Source organism: Vitis vinifera, chromosome 17 (genome assembly GCF_030704535.1).
Source record: "Vitis vinifera cultivar Pinot Noir 40024 chromosome 17, ASM3070453v1".
Taxonomy (NCBI): domain Eukaryota; kingdom Viridiplantae; phylum Streptophyta; class Magnoliopsida; order Vitales; family Vitaceae; genus Vitis; species Vitis vinifera.
Window position 1 is genome coordinate 12,936,988 of NC_081821.1, and position 21,337 is coordinate 12,958,324.

The window sequence follows — 21,337 nt, forward strand, 5'->3', positions numbered from 1 at the left end:
AGAAATGATAGGATGACATTGCAATCCTGCATAACCCACCCTGTTGCAGGAGTCCACCCTTACCATGCCACTAGTGGATAATCCAGATAATATCCAATAAAAATGAAATAAAATGCTGATAATATCCAATAAAATGGAAATTGGATATTATCATAAAAACTTAGATATTATAATAAAAAAACTGGATATTATAATAAAAATAAATAAATAAAATTTATGGGATATATATATGACACGGACTCCTTAGATAATAAAATATAATTTTTTTGAAAATGATGCAACACTTAGGATTCAAACTTAAGTCTTTCCTATGAAAGGAGTTCCTTATTACCACTAGAGTACCAACACGTAATGTGATATGATACCATTTACTGGTATTATATTGTTAATTTCAAATATGATTATTACATTTTGGTATAGTAAGACTATGACTAAAGACTTGGTATCTAACATGATTCTTTAGTCAAAATGATGAATATTGATTTGTTCATAAAATAATAATAATAAAAAAATGAAGGACAATAAAAGACACACACATACACACACACACAAATATATATATTATAATAATTGTGTCATTCTAATTATTTAATTAAAGTATGAGTACATGTTACTCATTAAAATTAAATTAAATCCTTTTGGATAGGTACGAAATAGTACGAATGAAGAGAACTAGGTTGGTCAGGTACGAAATAGTATGAATGAAGAGAACTAAGAGAGTATTACGGGGTAGAGGACCTTGGCCATTTTTGGATACGCTTATGAATTACAAGAGGAACCCTAACCATTCTATAAATGAACATGTGGATCATGTGGTTAATATGATAAAGAGTTTGGAAGTGGAATATATTTTTCATTCAGGCTATAAAAAGTGAATTTCACAAATGTCATTAACAAAACCTAAGGCTAAAGTTTTAGAAAATATATGGGAATTCATCTAGGAAGGGCCTAAAGGTTTCACTAATAAGTCTTTTGATGACTTAGTAGTTTTTTTTTAAGAACACTGAAAAATATGCTTTGTGAAGAATGCCATTAGACGAATGACAATGCTTTCTATTTCTCCTAACTTGTGAAGTTTGAGTTTTTCAAATTCTATCAAGCATAAAAATCTTAGAGGGTTATGGTTATTGAAAACAACTTTTAGAGTTATAGAAGACACTATGTATAATCCAAACATTATTCCTTTTAGCTTCAAAGAAGAAGATTAATTTTTCTTCTATATATTACATTTTCTTTTATGCTTTGTACATAAAATGTAAATATTTTGATATGCAAGACATGACATGTATATTTATCTTATTGATGAATAAGTGTATTTTTTTATTCACATGTCTTTAGTTCTTTATAGATATATTGTCAACACAAGCTAGTTGTATAATATTATTTCATTGAGTGGGAAGTTTTAGGTTAAAGGAAATTATGTAATTTCTTGCCTAAATATATATATATAGTAATACTTGCATATTTTATTTCTAATTCGTAATAATTAAAATTATATATAGGGGTTGATTGGGAACATAGTGAACTGTCATTTCTATTACAATTAAGATTATTACATATTAGAAGATAATTAGAGCAAGTATGATTGTCGATATCCATAAAAGTACCAACTAATAAGATCTGTGTAATATCTCTATGTAGTTCAACATGTCAATTGCAACTAAGAATATTATAGCAGAACTAAATAAGGGTAAGAAACTCAATGGTGATAATTACGAGATTTAACATTGCAAGATTTGGTATATCCTTGAAGAGCAAGAGACTCTTGAAACACTGAATCATAGCATGCAATAACTTGAACAAGGAAACTTTGCCTAACATAGAAGAGATCAGGAGGCTTATATGGCCTGGAAGAAAAAGAATTCTTTAACTCGCATTACATTGTTAAGTTGTATGCAAGATAATCTCTTGATTGAGTATAAGGTATACAAGACTGCTCATGAGATGTGGAAAGCTCTAAAAGAAAAGTATGGTGGACTTTCAGCTATAAAGCTGAGAGAACTTGTAATGAAATTTGGAAATTACAAGATGTGACCACACCATACAATGAAACAACATCTTAGGGAGATGAAAAAAATGATAAGAGAGCTTAAGACATCTGGACATGGCCTCACTACTGAGCAACAAGTTGAGGCAGTCATCAGATCTCTACCAAATAGCTGGGAACACATGGTGGTGAATATGACATATAATGAGAGTGTTAAGACCTTTGATGATATAGTTCACCATCTTGAATTGGAAGTCGAATGACTTGTGGTTGTTAGGCCTAATGAACAAGCTTATGTAGCTGAATCTAGTTCATGCAAAACTTTTGACTTTAAGTCGAATAGAAAATTATTTAAGAAGAATAAGAAATATGATGATGCTTCAAAGAAAGGAAAAACTAGGGCACACAAGAAATTCAAGCGTGTTAAGAGGGATAAGAGCAATTTGAAATGCTACAATTGTGGCAATAAGGGTCACTTTGCTCGTGAGTGCATTGAGTCGAAACAGGTATGGTCTTGTTCAAATAACTCATGTGCTTATGTTTCTAGTTATGTAATGTTAACTGAATCTATTCCTTTGTGGACTGTAGACTCAACCGCCATCGACCATATAGCTAGAGACTGAGAAGCATATGTAGAGTTTTGATGAATTAGTTTCGGTACAAGATGGATCTATGTAGGAAACAACTCTAAAGTTGAGGTCAAGGGTATGTATTAGAACATGTAAATTGGAATTATGCAGAGGATGTACCCTATTCCTACATGGTGTTCTTTATGCTTTAGATATTTGACGAAATTTGGTCTCCGTGTTAGTGCTTCTTGGTTTAGGGTTTCAATTTGAATTTTCATGATTCGATAATGGAATTGTATTAGGGAACAACATACTATGGTTCTGAATTAATTTTGAATGGTTTTATGTTTCTTAACATTGATAATTGTGTGTTGTCTAATACTCATGATAGTTATTATTTGTTGATCACTACTTCTAGAAATACATGTGATAATGTGGTCATATGGCATCTAGACTTGGGCATATTGAACAATAAAGAATGAATAGACTAGCTAGAGAACCTCTATTAGGTCAATTCACTAAAATCGATATGTCAACTCGTGAATATTGTCTAGTTGGTAAGACAACAAGAGAAACATTCGAAAAATGAATTAGAGCTTAAATACCATTGCAATTGATCCATTCTGACATCTGTGGTCCTATGAGTGTTAGAGGAAGGCATGACGCCTTGTACTTCATCACATTTATAGATGAATTTACTCGTTATGGTCATGTTTATCTGATTTCTCATAAGTCAGAAGTATTAGATTGCTTCAGACACTACATTAATTTAGTTGAGAATCAGCTGGATAAGAAAATTAAAACGTTAAGAATAGATCGGGGTAGAGAATATCTATCAGAATAATTTAAAAATTTATGTGATGAAAAGGGTATTAGCAGACAATTGACTATTCCCGAGACTTCACAACTAAATGGTGTTGCTAAGAGGAGGAATAAGACGTTGTTAGACATGGTTAGGTCAATGATGGCTTAAGAAAATCTTCTCATTTCATATTGGGGAGATGTATTGTTGACTGTTGCTTATGTACTTAATCGAGTACCCTCAAAGAATGTTGCATCTACTCTATATGAGTTATGGAATAATTGAAAGCCTAATCTTACCAATTTGCAATCGTGGGGATCAGCGGCTTATATTCACAATTATTCTCATAAATATGGAAAATTAGGTCATAAAGGAAGGAAATGTATCTTCATAAAATACAGTGAACACTCCAAAGGGTATGTGTTCATAGGTGAGCATGAAGATGAAACAATAACTAAATTAGAATCATGAGATGTCACATTTTTAGAAGACGATTTCCCACGTACAAGTCAAATTGATAGAGATTTACATCTTTATGAAATGATGGATCGTGACATAAGATCTACATTCAAACAACAATTGATGCTTGAACCTAGTGGGAGTGAACTAGTACCTATAACAAGTACAGTAAAAGAGTCGATGTTGAGAAAAAGTTCTTGACAAATTATTCCTCGACAATGATTTGAGATTGAAGGGGAAGTTCATATTGTTACTCAATATGATGATCCTGATCCTAAGTTAGTTTAGAAGGCTCTTACTTGTCTAATTAAGGAAGAATAGAGAAAAAAAATGGAATAGGAATTAGAGTTAATGCAAAAGAATCAAGTTTGGGACTTGGTTGATCTACCTTTAGATAGAAAAGCTATTGGGAACAAATGGGTTCTTAACATAAAATGAAAGGCAAATGGATCCATTGAAAATTATAAAGCTCGATTAGTTGCTAAAGGGCATACCCAACAAGAGGGTATAGACTATGAGGAAACTTTCTCTCTAGTAGTTAGGTTTGTCTCAATTTGCCTCATTTTAGATATTGTAGCTCATATGGATTTAGAGCTACACTAAATGGATGTTAAGACAACTTTCCTTAATGGAGAATTGAATGAAGAAATCTATATGGAACAACCAGTAGGCTTTATTATCCAAGACCAAGAATGCACAATGTGTAGGTTAAATCGATCGATTTATGGCCTTTAGCAATCATCCAAATAGTGGTACTTAAGTTCATTGTGCAATAACGTATGTATGCTACAATGTGTACAAGACCAGACATCTGTTATGCTGTTGGGATGGTTAGTTTTTACCAAGAAAATCCTGAAATGATGCATTGGAAAGCAATAAATAGAATTCTTAGGTATCTAAAAGGCATTAAGGACTATTTCCTTTGTTATGAAGGCAAAGAATTGTATTTGGCGGGTTATTTAGATGCCGATTAGGCATGTGATCTAGATGAGAGCAAATCAACATCTGGATATATATACTTGTTGAACAATGGTGCTATCTCATGGAGAAGAAAGAAACAGACTTGTATAGCTTTATCAACCATGAAAGTTGAATTTATTGCTTGTTCAGTAGCAATATAGGAAGTTGTATGGTTGAAAAGATTTTTGCAAAGCTTGGGAATAGTCAAGGATGTTTTTGGGCCAACAACAGTTTATAATGATAGTCAAGCTACGATCACTTATGTAAAAGACCTAAAATATCATGGAAGAACTAAGCATATAACTACCAAGAATAATTTTATAAGAGATATCATTGCACAAAATGATGTGATCATGAAATATTTACCTACACATGAGATGGTTGCCGATCCATTCACAAAATATCCATTTTGAGAGACATGTTTTCTATACATGTAAAGTCATTAGGATTGCATAGGTTATAATTTATGTTGATTATATGACATGGATAATTATTGATTGGATATAAGATACTATGTAAATGATCAAATGAGATGAGTATTTGTTATTCATATAATTGAATATGTAAATGGTACTTATACTAATGATAATTAGTGTCACCTTGATTAAGCATCAAGATGAGGTTAATAATAAATGACATATTGACCGAATGTAATCGCCCATAATTACATTTGCCTGTTTGAACTAGACTTGAGTTTTAACATAAAAGGTTTGAGAAGAACCATAGATGTGAAACTCAAACAAGCTGTTGGTATGAAGCTCTTAGTTGAGGTTCGTATGATGCTAATTTGACATACACTCTCTAAGTGAAGAGAAATCACCATAGCATGTATTTCATACTACATGTGTTTGAAAGCGACTAATAAGGAAAGTGAGTGATTAATCCCTCCATCCTCACTGTGTGAGATCCTTAGGGCTTGTTATAATTATAATAGCCAACTATTGTACTTTTTGTATTTTTGGCTATATTTTGAGGTGGAAAATTAATCTTGCTACTTTGGTATGTTTCCGATGGAAATAAAATAATTTATCCTTATGGGACATATTGGGCAAGCAATTAATTTGAATCTAAAAGACATGAGTTTAAAAGAAAGATTGTTTTTTGAGTTCCATTGATAAAGACAAGTTCACGGTCAACTGGTTATATTGCTTTTGTAGCTAATATAATTATGAATACATTTATAATGTTGTGCAGGATATAGCTTTAAGGGATTAAGTGTATACATTAAAATGCAACTAAATAAATTTGGGGTACAAAGAGACATGATTATAATTGTTCACTCATAATTTTTGGGTTAAGCTATTATGTATCCCTAATAGGTACATAACTTTATAAGGTTTCAAAATTGTAGATGTGTTCGTATGGTCACACAACACATTTGCCTTTATGAATCACCTTCAAAAAGTTGAGAGAATGGACTTGGATAATTATTGATCGGTTGTATTAGCCCATCTAGTGCAAGTGGGAGATGTTGGAGTTGGGTGGGTGCCCGAGTTGGGTTGACACAACTTGATCCAATAAATTAAAGATTTAGGGGGAGCAGTTTCTGGGAGTTGGAATTGCCAGAAACTGCCTAGAAACCACCCCATTAAATATATATAAAGATCTCTCTCGCACTCACTCTCTCTTGAACACTCTAGCTCACTTTTATTTTCTCTGAAAAGAAAGACAGAGAACTTGAAAAAAAGGTTCTCTAAAGAGTAGGTAAAAGGTTTTTGTGCTATGAAACAAAGTGGTTCCTGATTTGACTATGGTTCCATTCACGACTTAGGGGTTAAAAATTGAACGGTGAAACAATTTTTTTTTATTTATTAGATCCTAGATTTTTCAAAAGGTAATTTGAAGATTTCCTACAAAAGAAATTAAGGATACGGAGGATGGTACAAGTAACCAAAATCAGAAAAAAAAAAAAATCCTTGAAATTTTCACAAGCAATAAGGTCAATCTAACTAGGAGGTGTATCAACTCATTTATGCTAAGCATTCATTGGAATGAAGCATTGTATCTAATGAGTACAAGTAGAGCACCACGTGACAATGTAATAGTATCTTATACGAAAATCTGTAGAAATTCAAGAACTAAGGATCACTCTTCAACAACAACAAGAGGATGTTACTACTAGCCTAAGAAACTTGGGGGTAAGTTGTCTTGAAATTATCTATTTTTTTGGCTTCTCCTCTGGCTATTTCTTAATATTATTATATGCTTGCAGAAATAAGTGCTAATGCGTAGTTTGATTCTTCAGAAACTTTTGTAGCTGTAGGATGTCTTAGGGGATGCTAAAGAGGTTCAAGAAACTAAAGAGGCTGAAGATACCAAGGTTGATGCAAATGATGAGGCTTGGGTCTCATTGTTGCCTTGGACTCTTTGGTCTCCATCAACTTGTGAGAAAATAAAGACTAATCTTAAATGAGAAAAAACACCAAAGAGGGGGGTGAATTGGGTTTTTTTTTTTTAAAAAAATCTTTTTAAACACAACAAATTTAAACATAAGAGAAGCAAATATAAAGAGATAGAGTTAGAGAAATCAAACTCAGATTTTATAGTGGTTCGACACTTCCTTGCCTACGTCCGCTCTCCTTAAGCTCCTAACCGAGTAAGGGTTCCACCAACTTGCTTGAAGCTTTAACCAAGCTTCTAATCACCTTTACACTTTGATTCCGACTCCAATGGGCTCTTACACAATCTCTTCAAGTTTCAACTCATTTGAAGGCTTTAACACTCAATTAATTTGAATGAATATCTCAACTTAGCTTAACAATAGTTCAAATACAACTTAAGGCTAGGATGAATCACAAAGGTGAACTAAAGGACACACAAATGAAGATTTAATGTACCAAAAAAAGAATGAGAGCTTTTAAGGCAAGAACAAGCGGGTAGACAAATAAATGCAGGTGTTCTTTTGCTCATAAATGAAGTGGAGCTTTCTAGTTATAGGTTTCTAACCTCGGGTGCCAAGAAAACCAAAAAGCAGCCTCAACTAGTCAAGCTGGGGGTCGACCGGTTCACTAGCCGTTAGAGCATTTAATGCTTGGCAGGTGACTGTTACCCTCGATTGGACCTCGACCGAAGGTTGATCGGGAAGGCAAATACCTCGACCAGGAAGGAAAGGCTATTGGAAGAGAGAGAGTTTTTTTTGCTCCTCTCGATTGGACCTTAATTGGAAAGAGGGAATCGGTCGATCGGTACCCTGGCCGGTTGAGCCGGTTTGGACAGTGCCTCGACCGATTCACCATTTTTGGTCTGAAAACTTATCTTTTTATGTTCTTTTCTCTTCTAACGCTTAGGCAAGATCTTTAGGTAAATTAATATGCCAATTTTGAAGTGATTTGCCTAAAGTTCATTTGATAAAACTCAGGTTTTGATGAAACTATAACTTTAAAGAATAAACTGAGTTTTTCATAGATGTATGAAATGATATGTAAAACCTAAGTGCACCCATGCATTCACTTTACATATGTTTCCTATGATTAAAAGTCTTTCAAAGGTCTTGATCTTGCATCCATTTAGTTCTTTGATGAACCAAATTAACATCTAAAATTCTTTATAATTCAAACCAATTAGTAACTTAATCATGGTTTGTCATCATCAAAACTTAATTAGGAGAACCCTTGGGCTAACAACTTGCAATATAATAAAATAAATAGAATTCAAAACCATAGGAAACAACTGAAAATCAGTCAAATTGCAATTCATTTGTGCATGAAATGATAAATAGTTGAGAAAAGAAAAAAAAAAGAAAAAATAGTATCAGGCAACAGAGTATAGTCATAGCATAATGCTTTATGCATCTCATTTACCTTAGGCAACAAAGTATTCAATACTTTGGTCAAGGAGATGAAAGTGATGGCTCAAATGATGATTCAGAATGTACGGATGTGATGGTTCCAATCACTCACATCAATATAAGTCTGGTCCTACTCTTTATGGGAGGTGGGATGGGAGCAAGGAAAAACATATTCCGGTTTTAAAAAATGTAAATTGATAGGCGAGAAACTTAGAGAGTGAAATCAGACAAAATAAAATAAAATAAAATAAAATAAAATAAAATAAAATGACTATTGGTGGAAAGAATAACAAGTGAATCAAAGAAAAATACCAAGTAAGCAGAAATGTAGGGTTCCTAATCCCGCATTGGCACGGACAATAGGTTTGGTAGTGGTGGTGAGTAGAAATGGGTTTGCAGTGGGGTTGAGCGGGAGAGAAATGGAGGGTGGGCTATATAATGATGAAATGGTAGCGGTTGATTGGTGTCACTAAACCATATATAGTAGCAGCCACATTTTGTCCCGCATCAATAGAGGATTTTATAGCCGCTTTCAATTACTCACTCAACCATAGGCCTGGCCATTTCCTGTGGCCCAATTAATCCTCCTACAGGGAAATTCCTTTTTCTGCAGCTCACTTAGTCCCGCAACTATAGGACTAGCAGGAAATTCCTTTTGCTGCAACTCAATTGGTTCCGCAACTATAGGCCTGGCACCTCATTTCATCACCTGCAACTCAAATAGTTGTGAGGTTACATATACTCTTTCGTTGTGGATTTCGATGATCCCTCCTAAAAGTATGTGAGCATATCTCCCTTTTCTTGCAGTGCATTGAATTGATATTCATCATTGACCTATTATTACCCAACAGCTTTTAACTTTTAGATTACATGGTGGTGGTTATGTGAATGTCATGAATTTGAACCCCTATTTATAGAACCCAAACAAATATTGCATGGTGTGAAGTGGGGTGATAGACCTTTATCCTAGCTTTAAGTTTTTGGGTCAATTAATTAATGGTTAGCTTAATGCAAACGTCCATGAATCATACAATTCTGATCTTGCCTTCACCACTTGGTTGGTGATTGTATATGCAATGCTGCTACATAGAGATAGATACCACCATATGCACCAAGGTGAAGGATGTTTTTGTGGTGATGGATCATTCGAGACCATATCATCCTCATTTTTATCTAACAAGGTTCAATGTTTATGAGTTACAGTTGCCAGGCTTCAAAAGAAATGAGCAAATTACAGTCAGTTCTGGTTACTAAAGAATCAAAGAAATGTCAGATATGTACACTGATACCCTGTTTGTACATATGCACACAAGAGCAACTAGACTTACCCTTTATTGCACACTACCTGAACAACCACTCATATTCAAACTTGGACACCCAAAATCAGTGTCTGCAAACACTGGTTTTGGAGATTGCTACGTACAGTTTGTAGCAGACACATTATTATAGAAAACATAGCTCATAGCCACACAGTTCCTCCACAACCTGGACTGTTTTATTGGTGTTTAGCATCCCCACCTAGCTCACCTGGACACATGACAGGGCAGCTATGATCAGCATTTCCAGCAAGAGGCTGCCACAATAGGCTTTGATTTCCAGCCCAGCACCAAGCATCCCTTCTCTTCCATAATATTATACCCTTCACAGGCCTTAACTTTCCCCAGCCATTGCTTGGCCTGAGCCATCATCTTAATGGGTGCAGCCTGAAACCCGGCACGACTCATCCTCCTGCGCCACTGGTCCACCCTCTCATGCCGCTCCACCCTTGCTGGCCCTTCGCAACTCACTATGTTCTTTATCTCCTCCCCAAAGTAAAACTGTTCTATTTTGGCGCGCCTAGTATCATACTTAGGTAGCATTGCTTCTAGGGAGTCAAAGATTGCAGAGTAGTAATGAAGTGCTTCCATGAACCTCCCAAGAAAGAAGGGTCCGTTATGGCTTGAGTCCTGCTCAACCAGGACTAAAACCTTGGGTGAGAGCTCGTTGATTTTCTGCAGGACCGAGTTTAAAGCTCCGCGGCTTTCCTTGACCACACAGTGCAATTGAAGGATGCTGTTGACAACAAGAGCTTCCCCATCTTCACGTTTGATGTCTTCAGGCCGAAGATTTTCCAAGTTGCTTTCCACTGCTGAAAACTCCAAGTTTATGTCCAAGTCCTGGGCGTAAGCCTCAAGCTCCTCACCTATAATTTTGAACCGGTCTACACAAAGGCCGACACCAGTGATCCTAAGACGACGTGGTGGTCGGCCTGCACGATTGGCTAGGCTATGGATCAGCTGGCGCCATTGCTGACCATGTGCTAGGCCAAGTGTCATGCCCAAGTCAACGACATGGGCAAAATTCTCTCCCTCAAAGGCTTCCAATATTGAAGCATTGGCCACAAAGTGACCAAACTTAATATGTGGGCAAATTTCATAAACAAGACGTAAGGCTTCCTCCTTTTTCTCCCAGGCTGTGTCCAATGGGTTGATGGACGGTGCTATAAAACCAACTGCCCCAAGTGGTTGAACCAAAGACAGCCGGTCCGCGAGGCCTTGGACAAAGCAGGATGCCACACGCTGGAATGAAGAGCCGAAGACTAAAGCATTGGCTCGAAGCTCTGATAATAGCGATGAGGCATGTGTCTTGTCACGACAAGCCACAGCTTCAGCACAAGCAATGAGAAGCTGAACCAACCTCATCCCGTCCCCACTTCCATCTTCCTCAACTTCACCTTCTGCAGCACTGATCATGGCTGCTGCTGCTTCTTCCACAGCTTCAGCTGCAAGGTATCTTTGAGTATAAGTCCATATATGATCTCGAAAATGGAGCCTTGGCAAGCTATTCAAGCTATTAGTACTGCTACTGCGGTTGATAAAACTGCTGCTGCTGTTACTATAGCTTTTTCCACCACTATAAAGGCTGCTATTACTTCCGATGGATTCAGCTATACTTTGGGTTCGTTTAAGCCTCTTGTGGTTTCTAGCTTCATCCGAGTAGTGGAACCAATTAGTAGCAGAACCATTCTGGAATATGGGCAGATAAGAGCGAGAATAGTAAGCCTGAGCCGAAAGGCTGGTATCAAGACCACTCACCTCATCACTCCTTTCTTCACTCAACAGATCAGAAGCCATTTCTTAGATTTTGCTTTCTCCTTAAAAGATATTCAACAAAGCTCTGAAAGACCCTTTTGCCTAGTAAGGTCCAGTTATATAAGAATTGCTTCCTTGTTTCTCGATACACCCAAGGTATATACCTACTAAGAAACATTATTTTATAGATTGTTGGATGAGAAAGAAACGAATTCATAGGTGTTCCCCTATTGGCTAGCATAGAGTAATGAAATATCATATCCCAGCCTTTCCCTCCCCACGAACTTTGGAATTGTATTGCTGTCCCTGTTCCCAGCTTCCAGCTTAGGAAGGTCACTGATATATTTATCTGCCCCTATTAGGAAACCTCCCAAGGTACGTAAATGTCATTTTCACCATTACTCTCAGGAATTCATATCTCATGGTATCACCCTAAATTTATAAGATCTATCCAATGAGATCCCCCTTGATGTATATGGTTTAAACAGGCAGTAGGGGATTAATTTTCTTGCAGTTTGAATTAAATTTTAGACAGTGAACTCTCATATCCGCAACTGCATTTGTTTGACACTGTTGGGCTATGTTTGATTCCCCAAAGTTTGAGAGAAAATGTGAGAGAAAGAAAATAGAGAAAAAAAAAAAGAAAAAAAGAAAAAATGATAGAAAAAAAAAGACTTAAAAGTTAATAAATTATTTTTATATACCACTTTAAATTCATTTCATTTATTTAACTCTTTTACGTAACATAATGATTAAACATTTAAAAATATATAAGTTTCTTATTAATTTTAATCATATTTAGACTTTCTTTCACATTTTTCACAATAAAACAAAGCATGAAAAATAATTTTCTTAACATTTTTATTTTCTTTTCTTAATACTTCCTGGAAACCCAACATAGCTAAATGTCTGGAAGAATCTTACAGCCTACCTTTTGACGGGTATATATTAGCTTTCCTATTTCTATCAGCTTCCTGTAGATATGGTTAAAACAGGTATATTTAAACTAATGGGCCAGCATGGTAATGTGTTATATCAATATGCCGTCTGCCCATTGACAGCTGATTTGCAGTTCCCATTTCTAAGGCTGTAACCACCACCTCGCCTGCGTATTTTACCAACAATTCAACCCAAATAGTTAATCAAGATGACCATATATGAAAACTTCTGAAACTGAGTAGCAATTTTTTAGTTCTTTTCCTGATTTATGTACAGGATCAGCATTGAGCTTGGTGCCTGCAATTGGTCAGGAACATGAAAAGTACTGGTCTCCCTTTGGAGCTTGTAAACATCAAGCTTTGGATCCTGCATGCAGATATTGCCTAATGAATTACTTTTTCAATATGGGTTTTAATATGCTGCCGGCCAACAAGAGGATACTGAAAAACTACAATATAGACGTGAACAAGGCAATGCATAGAGTTGTAATTGAGTTGCCTCGACTTCCTGATAGTAATATATATATTATAAATAATTAGCTTTAACCTATATGCATGGAGTATTAGTATTCCTAAATAGTCATGTTCGATATGATCAGCGTGGCATATTCTAAGGCCTCATGTTCGACCAGCAAGAAAACTTTGAGTTGGTTTTTGTGCCATGGCCTAAAGCCATATTCCAGCGTTGGACAGCAACAAAAGTTTCTGAGAACTAAGCTGTAGAGTGGTTTATTCGGTACAAGGTCAGTCAGAAGATGACAGATTTGTTCGAGCTCATGAAAACAATGCTGTTTGAAGCAGTAGAAGCAATGCCATTCGTATATTTCTCATGGGACTTAGAAATGGCAGAAGGGTTAAAAGAAAAAAAACAAGAGTTCTGCTGCCTTGCCTTGGAACAGGAAGGACATACACATCAGGTTTAATGCTTTGTTGGGTGTCCAACAAGGTAGAAGAAAGAACTAAGAAATTTGAAATCTCATGATGCTTGGAGCCAAAAATGGAAAAAGAAAAACATAGAATACTGAGTGGCTGCGAAATACTTTGTATGTCAAGAAAAAGAATGAATGGGTAGTTTCTTCTGATGACTCTTTTGAGATGGAACTCAACAAAGAAGCCATGACCAAACATTCTAGTGAAGTAAAAAGGAGGAAGACTTGCCTGAAATAATAAGCAAAGCACCAGATAGAAGCATTACAATGTTTGCAGTACTGCTGTTCTTCTAAGCGTTCTAATACAAAACAATGGAACAGACCATATTGCAGACTGAAAAAATGAACAACTATGGTTATTTGACTTATTTCCTTTCCTGGGTATCCAGCAAAAAAAAAGTTTGGATCCGAGAAAAGGAGAAGTTGGGTTTTGATCTTGCTTTCTGTAAGACAAACTCCAAGTTGCCTCTGTGTTTGATTCAATGGGAAGTAACAATCTGAATTTCCTATGATGAGCATTCTGAATTTTCTATCCCAAAAGAATTTCTTGGACTGAGTTGTGGAGGAAGGGGCTTCTGTTCATCATCGCCATTGACTGGTTTGTAATAGTACATCTGTAGCTAAAGAAATTAACTAACATGTTATTTTTTTGGCTTTATGTTTGAGGTTAAAGTATCTTATCTTAGACTAACTATTTAATGGCATGGCATAATATAAAAGCAGCTAATGTCCTTGTCTAATTACTATGTGAACTCTCCAACCACTCCCAGAGGAAAACAAATTGGATTGCGGAGTTTGGAAGGAGAATCAAGGCCAGAATCTTGCCACAGTGAGTCGAAATATTACACCTAAACTCTAGATTAATTATGTTTGGAATAAAAAAAATTTATTTTTATGGAATTTAAAACCCACCTACCTCTGGTATGATTGTAATCTCATGTTCATATGGTACTATAATCACTAAAATAAATTTGATTTTCTGCCACAAAATATTTTGCCAGGAACGTAATTTTGTCTCCCAAGATCATTTTGGGAGACAAAATCTCTATTCATTGTGAAAAGTTTAATGAATTCGTGCCCTATCGTGATAATTTTTGCTCAACGAATGGTAGCTTTTTTGCCATGAACTGTTTTGTTGCCTAAAATATTTGAGTAGGCGACATTATAGTTTCTTTGGGAAAAATAAAATAATGGGCCACAAAAAATTCTTGTTGCACAATATTTTTGGAGACCAAAGTTTACCAATTGGAGACAAAAATGGACTAATCGATTTCCATTCCTATGCTCACATGAAAAATGCACCCTAACGATTGTGGTAGAGAATAAGGGATAAGAAAATTCATGCATGTTTGATCACTTGTAATTAAGCACATATGGAATCACTAGTCTCGGTTACAAATTGAATTACTGATTTTCAAGCTCCTATAGGCCATAGGTAAGGACTTGAATGCAATCAGGTAATAATGATGTGGAAAATGGCCATATAACTTATTTACCTGTCATCATCCCAAGCTTCATATGATTCAAAAGAAAAGTTGAAACAAGTGCACTCACAAACAAATTCCTGGTTTAGCACCCTTTTTAATATGGTAGTTGTAGCTATCTCTCCTTAATATAGTAATTGTAGGTCCCACTCCACCACCTAACTATTATTTAAATTTTTGGATTAATTGATAACTTAACATACTATCAAAATCCTTTTTTTTTTTTTTTTATCAATGATCATGGCTTTGCAATATTTTTTGTGCAACTTACAAGAACTTATTGTTAAAAGTATTTTCATACCATTTATTTGAACTTATTGTTAAAAGCATTATTTACAATTTACATGCACATTAGATTAGTTGCCTAGTTAGATGTTCTGCTTTTCAATCTACTCCATAAAATTAATCTATGATTTTCATTCCAAGAGTTCGTTAATGAAAATAAATGGGCAGTTTAATCACGAATTTGGACCTTGAAAATGTCCCTATACACAAAAATTTCTTTTGAAGAAAAATTATTGACTAATTTAAAAATTTATTAATTTCAGCAGTGGGGTATAATCTCTGATTAGTCTTCTAATTCTTTTTATATAAAACTTGACTTGGACCTTGAATTCGTGTGGACCTTGGCATGTCTTGGCTTGGGCTTGGGCTTTGGTATGTCTTCAACTTGTGCTTAAACTTTGGCTTGTCTTAGGCTTGAACTTTGTTTTTTGTGTCTTCAACTTGGGCTTAGACCTTGGCATGTCTTGGGCTAAGATTGGAATTTGGCTTGTCTTCAACTTGGGTTTGGACTTTGGCTTGGCTTGAACTTGTGCTAAGATCTAGGCTTGGCTTAGGCTAGTGCTCAAATCTAGGCTTGACTTAGGTTTGTGCTTAGATCTAGACTTAGCTTAGGCCTGATTGAACTTTGGCTTGGTTAATGTTCACTGAGTGTGTAGCCGCTTAATGTTAGATTGGAGATATCTCGAACTTGAACTTTGAATGTTTAAACTTGATCTTTGAATATTTGAACTTGGTCTTCCAATCTTAAAAGGCTTAATCTTTAGATCTTCAAAGGCTTGATTTCAAAATTTTTGAAGGTTTTGAAGAACTTAAATCCCTGAGAAAAGCTTTCTTTGATTCTTCGATTCTTCTCAAGCATGAAAGTTTTCATCTATCTACTAATGTGATTTTGAAAGCTAAGCAGACCCTCTATTTATAAGGGTTGAGAGAGACATATTTGCATGATTTTTCTTATTCCTTACAAATTTTATTCTTTAATCAAAATTAATATTTAATGAGATTTTGAGACATATTTGGGTAGTTTAAACCCTTGAAATATCATTTTTTTAGTTAAAAATTAATATTTAAGAAACTTGACAGAGTCTATTAGCATACTTTCTAATTTATTTTTTAACTAGAATTATTACTTAATTTTTTACGTATTAAATCCACTATTTTCATTTCTTTTGATAATTACATTTTAATTGCCAAAATTCTTATTCTTTATTTAATTTGAAAACAACTTGTCTTTCTTTTGTGTGGGGTCATATGACATGCATCACAATTTGATTTAATAGAAGTATTGCCAAGTGACAAATTTTATCTTGTATGGTATATTTTTTATGCCTCATGACGATTAATAAGTTGTTAAATTTTTTTTATCACTCTACAAATGCCTCTAAAAACTTGTTCATGAGCACAAATTTCATGTAGAGAGTGAACCACTTTTTGAACTTCAGTTTTTCATCAATGAAGTTCACAAACATAGTTTGAGTGATATTAGAACTCATTTTGTGGATAGGTGTCACACCCTCGAAAATCACCCTAAAATTTTCACCTGATGCGCGGTGCTAAGGACCCTTCCTTAGCCCAACCTTCCTTTCCAGCCTTCTCAAAACGCATACAAACAATAGCAAACCAAAGGAAACAGGGACATAACGAGGTTACAGGAAATCCTTCCCAACTTGTATTAATCTCAACTACAAGATACAAAATTGTTTCCCAGAGTTAGAGAGCAATGCTTACATCCCAAGCATTCAGAGACTACTTTCCCTCTTCTCTCTTCCTCTTCCTCTCTCTCTCTCAAGGTTGCAGGAGCCCTTTTAAAAGACTCACCCTGCAGTTTTTCCCTTGGTGGTTATGCAACCGTCCAGAACCGCCCTGAACTGCTTGCACAACCACCCACTGTGGGATTCTCCCTAAAGAGTGACGCGTGGCTCCCTCTCCCTTGGACACGCAGACGGCCCCTTACGATATGTGGCATCGCTCATTCCATCTGGACGAAAATTCTCCCTCATTCCACCCGTACGTAAATTCTCTCTCATTCCACCCGGATATCTCATATCCGAAATTCTGTTCGTCGACATTCCATCCACCCAGATATCTCACATCCGGAATCCTGTCCGTCGACATTCCATCCACCCGGATATCTCACATCCGGAATCCTGTCTACTGACATTCCATCCACCCAGATATCTCATATTCGACGTCTGTCGTCGGATGGGAGAGGAGGACGATTCAACTTCCCCGAATAGACATGTCCGGATCCTTCGGTAACGCTTATCCGGAGAACATCCGTGGCCAACGATTCATATTCCTCGGATAGCTTGGCTCGTTAGATACTCGCGACCTGCCGGATCCACCTTAGCTCCTAGGGTTTGAACCACCAAACCTCCAGGCTTTCCTTGCTTTCCGTCTAGGCTCTCATGAGCGCAAGGCCTACCCATGAGGCCTATTTCTCCGGGTCTGAATCAAGTGGCTAAGGGGCTGACAATCCACCCCCGTCTGCTGAAGTCAACGCCCTCGTCGACTTAGACTGCCAATATGCTTGGACCTCCTTCTCAAATTTCCATAAAGTAACATCTCTTTCCCATGAAGCTTCGGTTTCTAAAATCCCCTTCCATTGAACCAAGAAATCAGTTCGCTGGTTCTTTTTGCTGTGTCCCATGGTCCTGTGATCCAAGATCTTCTCTATCTCCGGATCAAATTGTTTCATGACCAAGGGAGGGGCTCGCTTTGTCTGCACCCTCTCTGCATCCAGATCCTCATGGTAAGGTTTCAGAAAACTTACATGGAAAGTCGGGTGAAGCTTAAGCCTTTCAGGCAGCTTCAACATGTAGGCCACCTGCCCAACCCGTTTGATCACTTCGAATGGTTCGTCATACTTTGGAATTAGACCCCTCTGCCTTGTCTTGCTGCTGATCTTCTTCCAGATCTGAGGAGTCAATTTTAGGAGGACCCTGTCCCCAACCTGAAATTCTAAGGGTCTGCGGTCACGATCCGCATACTTCTTCATATGTCTAGCTGCCTTTTCTAGACTGTCCCGGGCTTCATCAAACATTTCTTGTCGGGACTGAGCTAACTTGTATGCTGCAGGACTGCTTCCTCCTGTTTTCTGCTTAGCCACCTCGAAAGGCATCTGTGGCTGCACCCCAATAGCTAGCTCAAAGGGACTCATCCCTGTTGCTGAGCTTCTCTGCAAGTTGTAACACTACTGTGCAGTGTCCATCAAGTCCACCCAATTCTTCTGTGTTGCCGTCACATAGTGTCTGAGGTATTCCTCCAGTAAGGCATTGATCCTCTCTGTCTGCCCATCAGTCTGAGGATGGTTGGCTGTGGAGAATTTCAACTCTGAACCCAAGAGTTTGAACAGCTCAACCCAAAACTTGCTTGTAAATCTTGTATCCCGATCACTGACTATGTCCCGCGGCAACCCAAAGTGCTTGACAACGTTGCTAAAGAACAACTTAGCCGCTTCTTTCGCAGGGCAAGCATCAGGTGCAGGTATAAACACACCATACTTAGAAAATCTATCTACCACAATAAAGATAGATTTGAAATCACGAGCCTTTGGGAACCCAGTGATAAAATCCATGGAGATGTTCTCCCAAGGTCTTTCTGGAATGGGTAGGGGCTGCAGCAACCCTGCAGCCTTCTTCCTTTCAGACTTGTCTATCTGACAGACTAAGCAGGACTTCACATAGGCCTGCACGTCCTCACCCATCTTAGGCCAGTAATAGGATCTGGCTAATAAGGCCAAAGTCCTTTCCTCTCCTAGATGGCCTGCCTATTTCGCATCATGAGTTTCCCGCAATAGTTCCTTTCTTAGGTCGCCTGCAGGAACATACCATCTTCCTCCTTTTGCCACAAGGAGGTCACCCTCTAGCCAATACCTCCTGATCACTCCCTCCTTTACTTGCTGCTTCAGCTTGCCATAGGCAGCATCCTACTTCGCAGCTAGCTTGATCTTCTCATTGAAGTCAGAGATGACTTCAGAGAGGGCCGTGATGTAGGCAATTACCTCCTTCCTACTCAAGGCATCAGCCACAGTGTTATGTCTTCCTGGACGATGCAGCCACTCGAATTTGAAGTTGGCCAGGAACTCCTGCCATCGCGCTTGTCTTGGACTCAACTTCTTCTGGGTCTTGAAGAAGGTGTTGGCCACATTATCCGTGACCACTGTGAAGATACTTCCCAGCAAGTAATGCTTCCATTGCTGCAGGCAATGCACCACAACTGTCATCTCTTTCTCGTGAGTGGAGTACCTCTGTTCTGCATTATTCAGCTTCCTGCTTTCAAATGCCACAGGGTGCCCTTCCTACACCAAGACTCCACCCAAGGCTCTATCAGAGGCATCTGTTTGGACTTCAAAGGGTAAGTCCAAATCTGGCAACCGCAGCACAGGCTCAGTGGAGATGGCTTCTTTCAAGCTTTCAAAAGCCATCTGACACTGCATGCTCCAATCCCACTGATTGTCCTTCTTCAATAGATCAGTAAGGGGAGACACCATCTTTGAATACCCCTTAATGAACCTTCTGTAGTAGTTGGCCAAGCCAAGAAAGGACTGCAGCTCAGTCACTTTGGTAGGGACTGACCACTCCATAATGGCCTACACCTTGCCCTTGTCCATCCTGATCAGTCCTGCACTGATCTTATGTCCTAGAAATGTGATCTCCTCCTGAGCAAACTCACATTTCTCTGGCTTCACATAAAGCATATTCTCCATCAATCTCTGGAACACCAATCTCAAGTATTTCTCATGTTCTGTTAGAGTTTTACTGTAAACTACAATGTCATTTAGATACACTACCACAAACGCATCCAGATAGTCAAACAGAACATCATTCATTAAATTATAGAAAGTAGCAAGGGCATTGGTCAATCCAAAAGGCATTACCAAGAACTCGTATGAGCCATACCGAGTTACACAAGTTGTTTTCCCCTCATCTCCTGCTGCAATTCACACTTGCCGATAACCTGATCTCAGGTCCAACTTGGTGAAGTAAGAAGCTTTTGACAATCTGTCAAATAGCTCAGTAGCCAAGGGGATTGGGTACTTGTTCTTGATGGTCACCTTGTTGAGGGCTCTGTAGTTCACACACATGCGGAGTGAGCCATCCTGCTTCTTTTGAAACAGCACTGGTGCACCATATGGGGCCCTGGAGGGCTGGATTAGACCTGCATCCAGCAACTCCTTCAGTTGCTTACGTAACTCCAGCAACTCTGCAGGAGGCATCCGGTAAGGGGCTTGAGCCGGGGCCTTTGTTCCGGGTAGCAGCTCGATTTTGTGGTCAATGGGTCGCCGAGGTGGCAACTCCTTGGGGAGTTCTGCAAGCATCACATCTTTGAACTCTTTAAGGATCTTGACCACTGAGTCAGGGACTTCCACAGACTGTCCCTCCTTGATCTCGATCAAGGCTGCAACATAGGTCTCCTGGCCCTTCTTCAATCCTTTCTTCAATTGAATAGCAGACAGCATTTCAGGCTATCATTTACCACCATCCTTTGCCCTCAAAGCTTGAACGAAGCAAGGTTGCTTCTCTTCCAACACCATCAACCCACCAAGGTGTGGGATTAGGGCCACCTTGGCCCTTAAGAGAAAGTCTACACCAAGGATCAAGTCAAAATCGTCCAAAGGTACACAGAGTAAACTACACGTACCCTTCCAATCACCGATCTGCATAGGGACATTCTTGGCTACCCCGTGAATCTTCTGGGCTTTGCTATTGACTGCCTTGATCCAACTGGTGTCCTCCTCCAATTTAAGTCCCAACCTGGTTACTTCTCTAGTGGCCACGAAATTGTGAGTGGCACCACCATCCACCAATGCCTTCACTTGCACATCATTCACCACTGCATGGACGTGCATCAGAGACTTCTGGACTAGAGTCTCACCATGAATCACGTTCAGAAGTTGCAGGGGGTTGACTCTGGGAGGAGTCTCTGGGTCAGAGTCTCCCTTGTCATCTGTAGTCACCAGGGCTGAGAGTTTCTTTCTTTTGGGGCAGTCTTTGGCTCGATGTGGGCCATTGCAGATGAAGCATCCCGTCATCCGAGTAGTCTGCTGCACAACCTTTGTGGTTTTCT

General features: G+C 37.9%; 1 protein-coding gene across 1 annotated transcript; it reads right to left on the reverse strand.

The window, feature by feature from the left end:
• Positions 1–10,117: 10,117 nt before the first annotated feature.
• Positions 10,118–11,677, reverse strand: LOC100263271 (GRAS family protein RAD1). The gene has a single exon (XM_002263004.1). It carries the CDS (start codon positions 11,675–11,677, stop codon positions 10,118–10,120), a length of 1,560 nt encoding a protein of 519 aa, XP_002263040.1.
• Positions 11,678–21,337: the final 9,660 nt, after the last annotated feature.

What these genes read in the sequence shown, in the direction of transcription:
- LOC100263271 (XM_002263004.1), bottom strand. Translation starts at nt 11,677, where the DNA reads ATGGCTTCTGATCTGTTGAGTGAAGAAAGGAGTGATGAGGTGAGTGGT.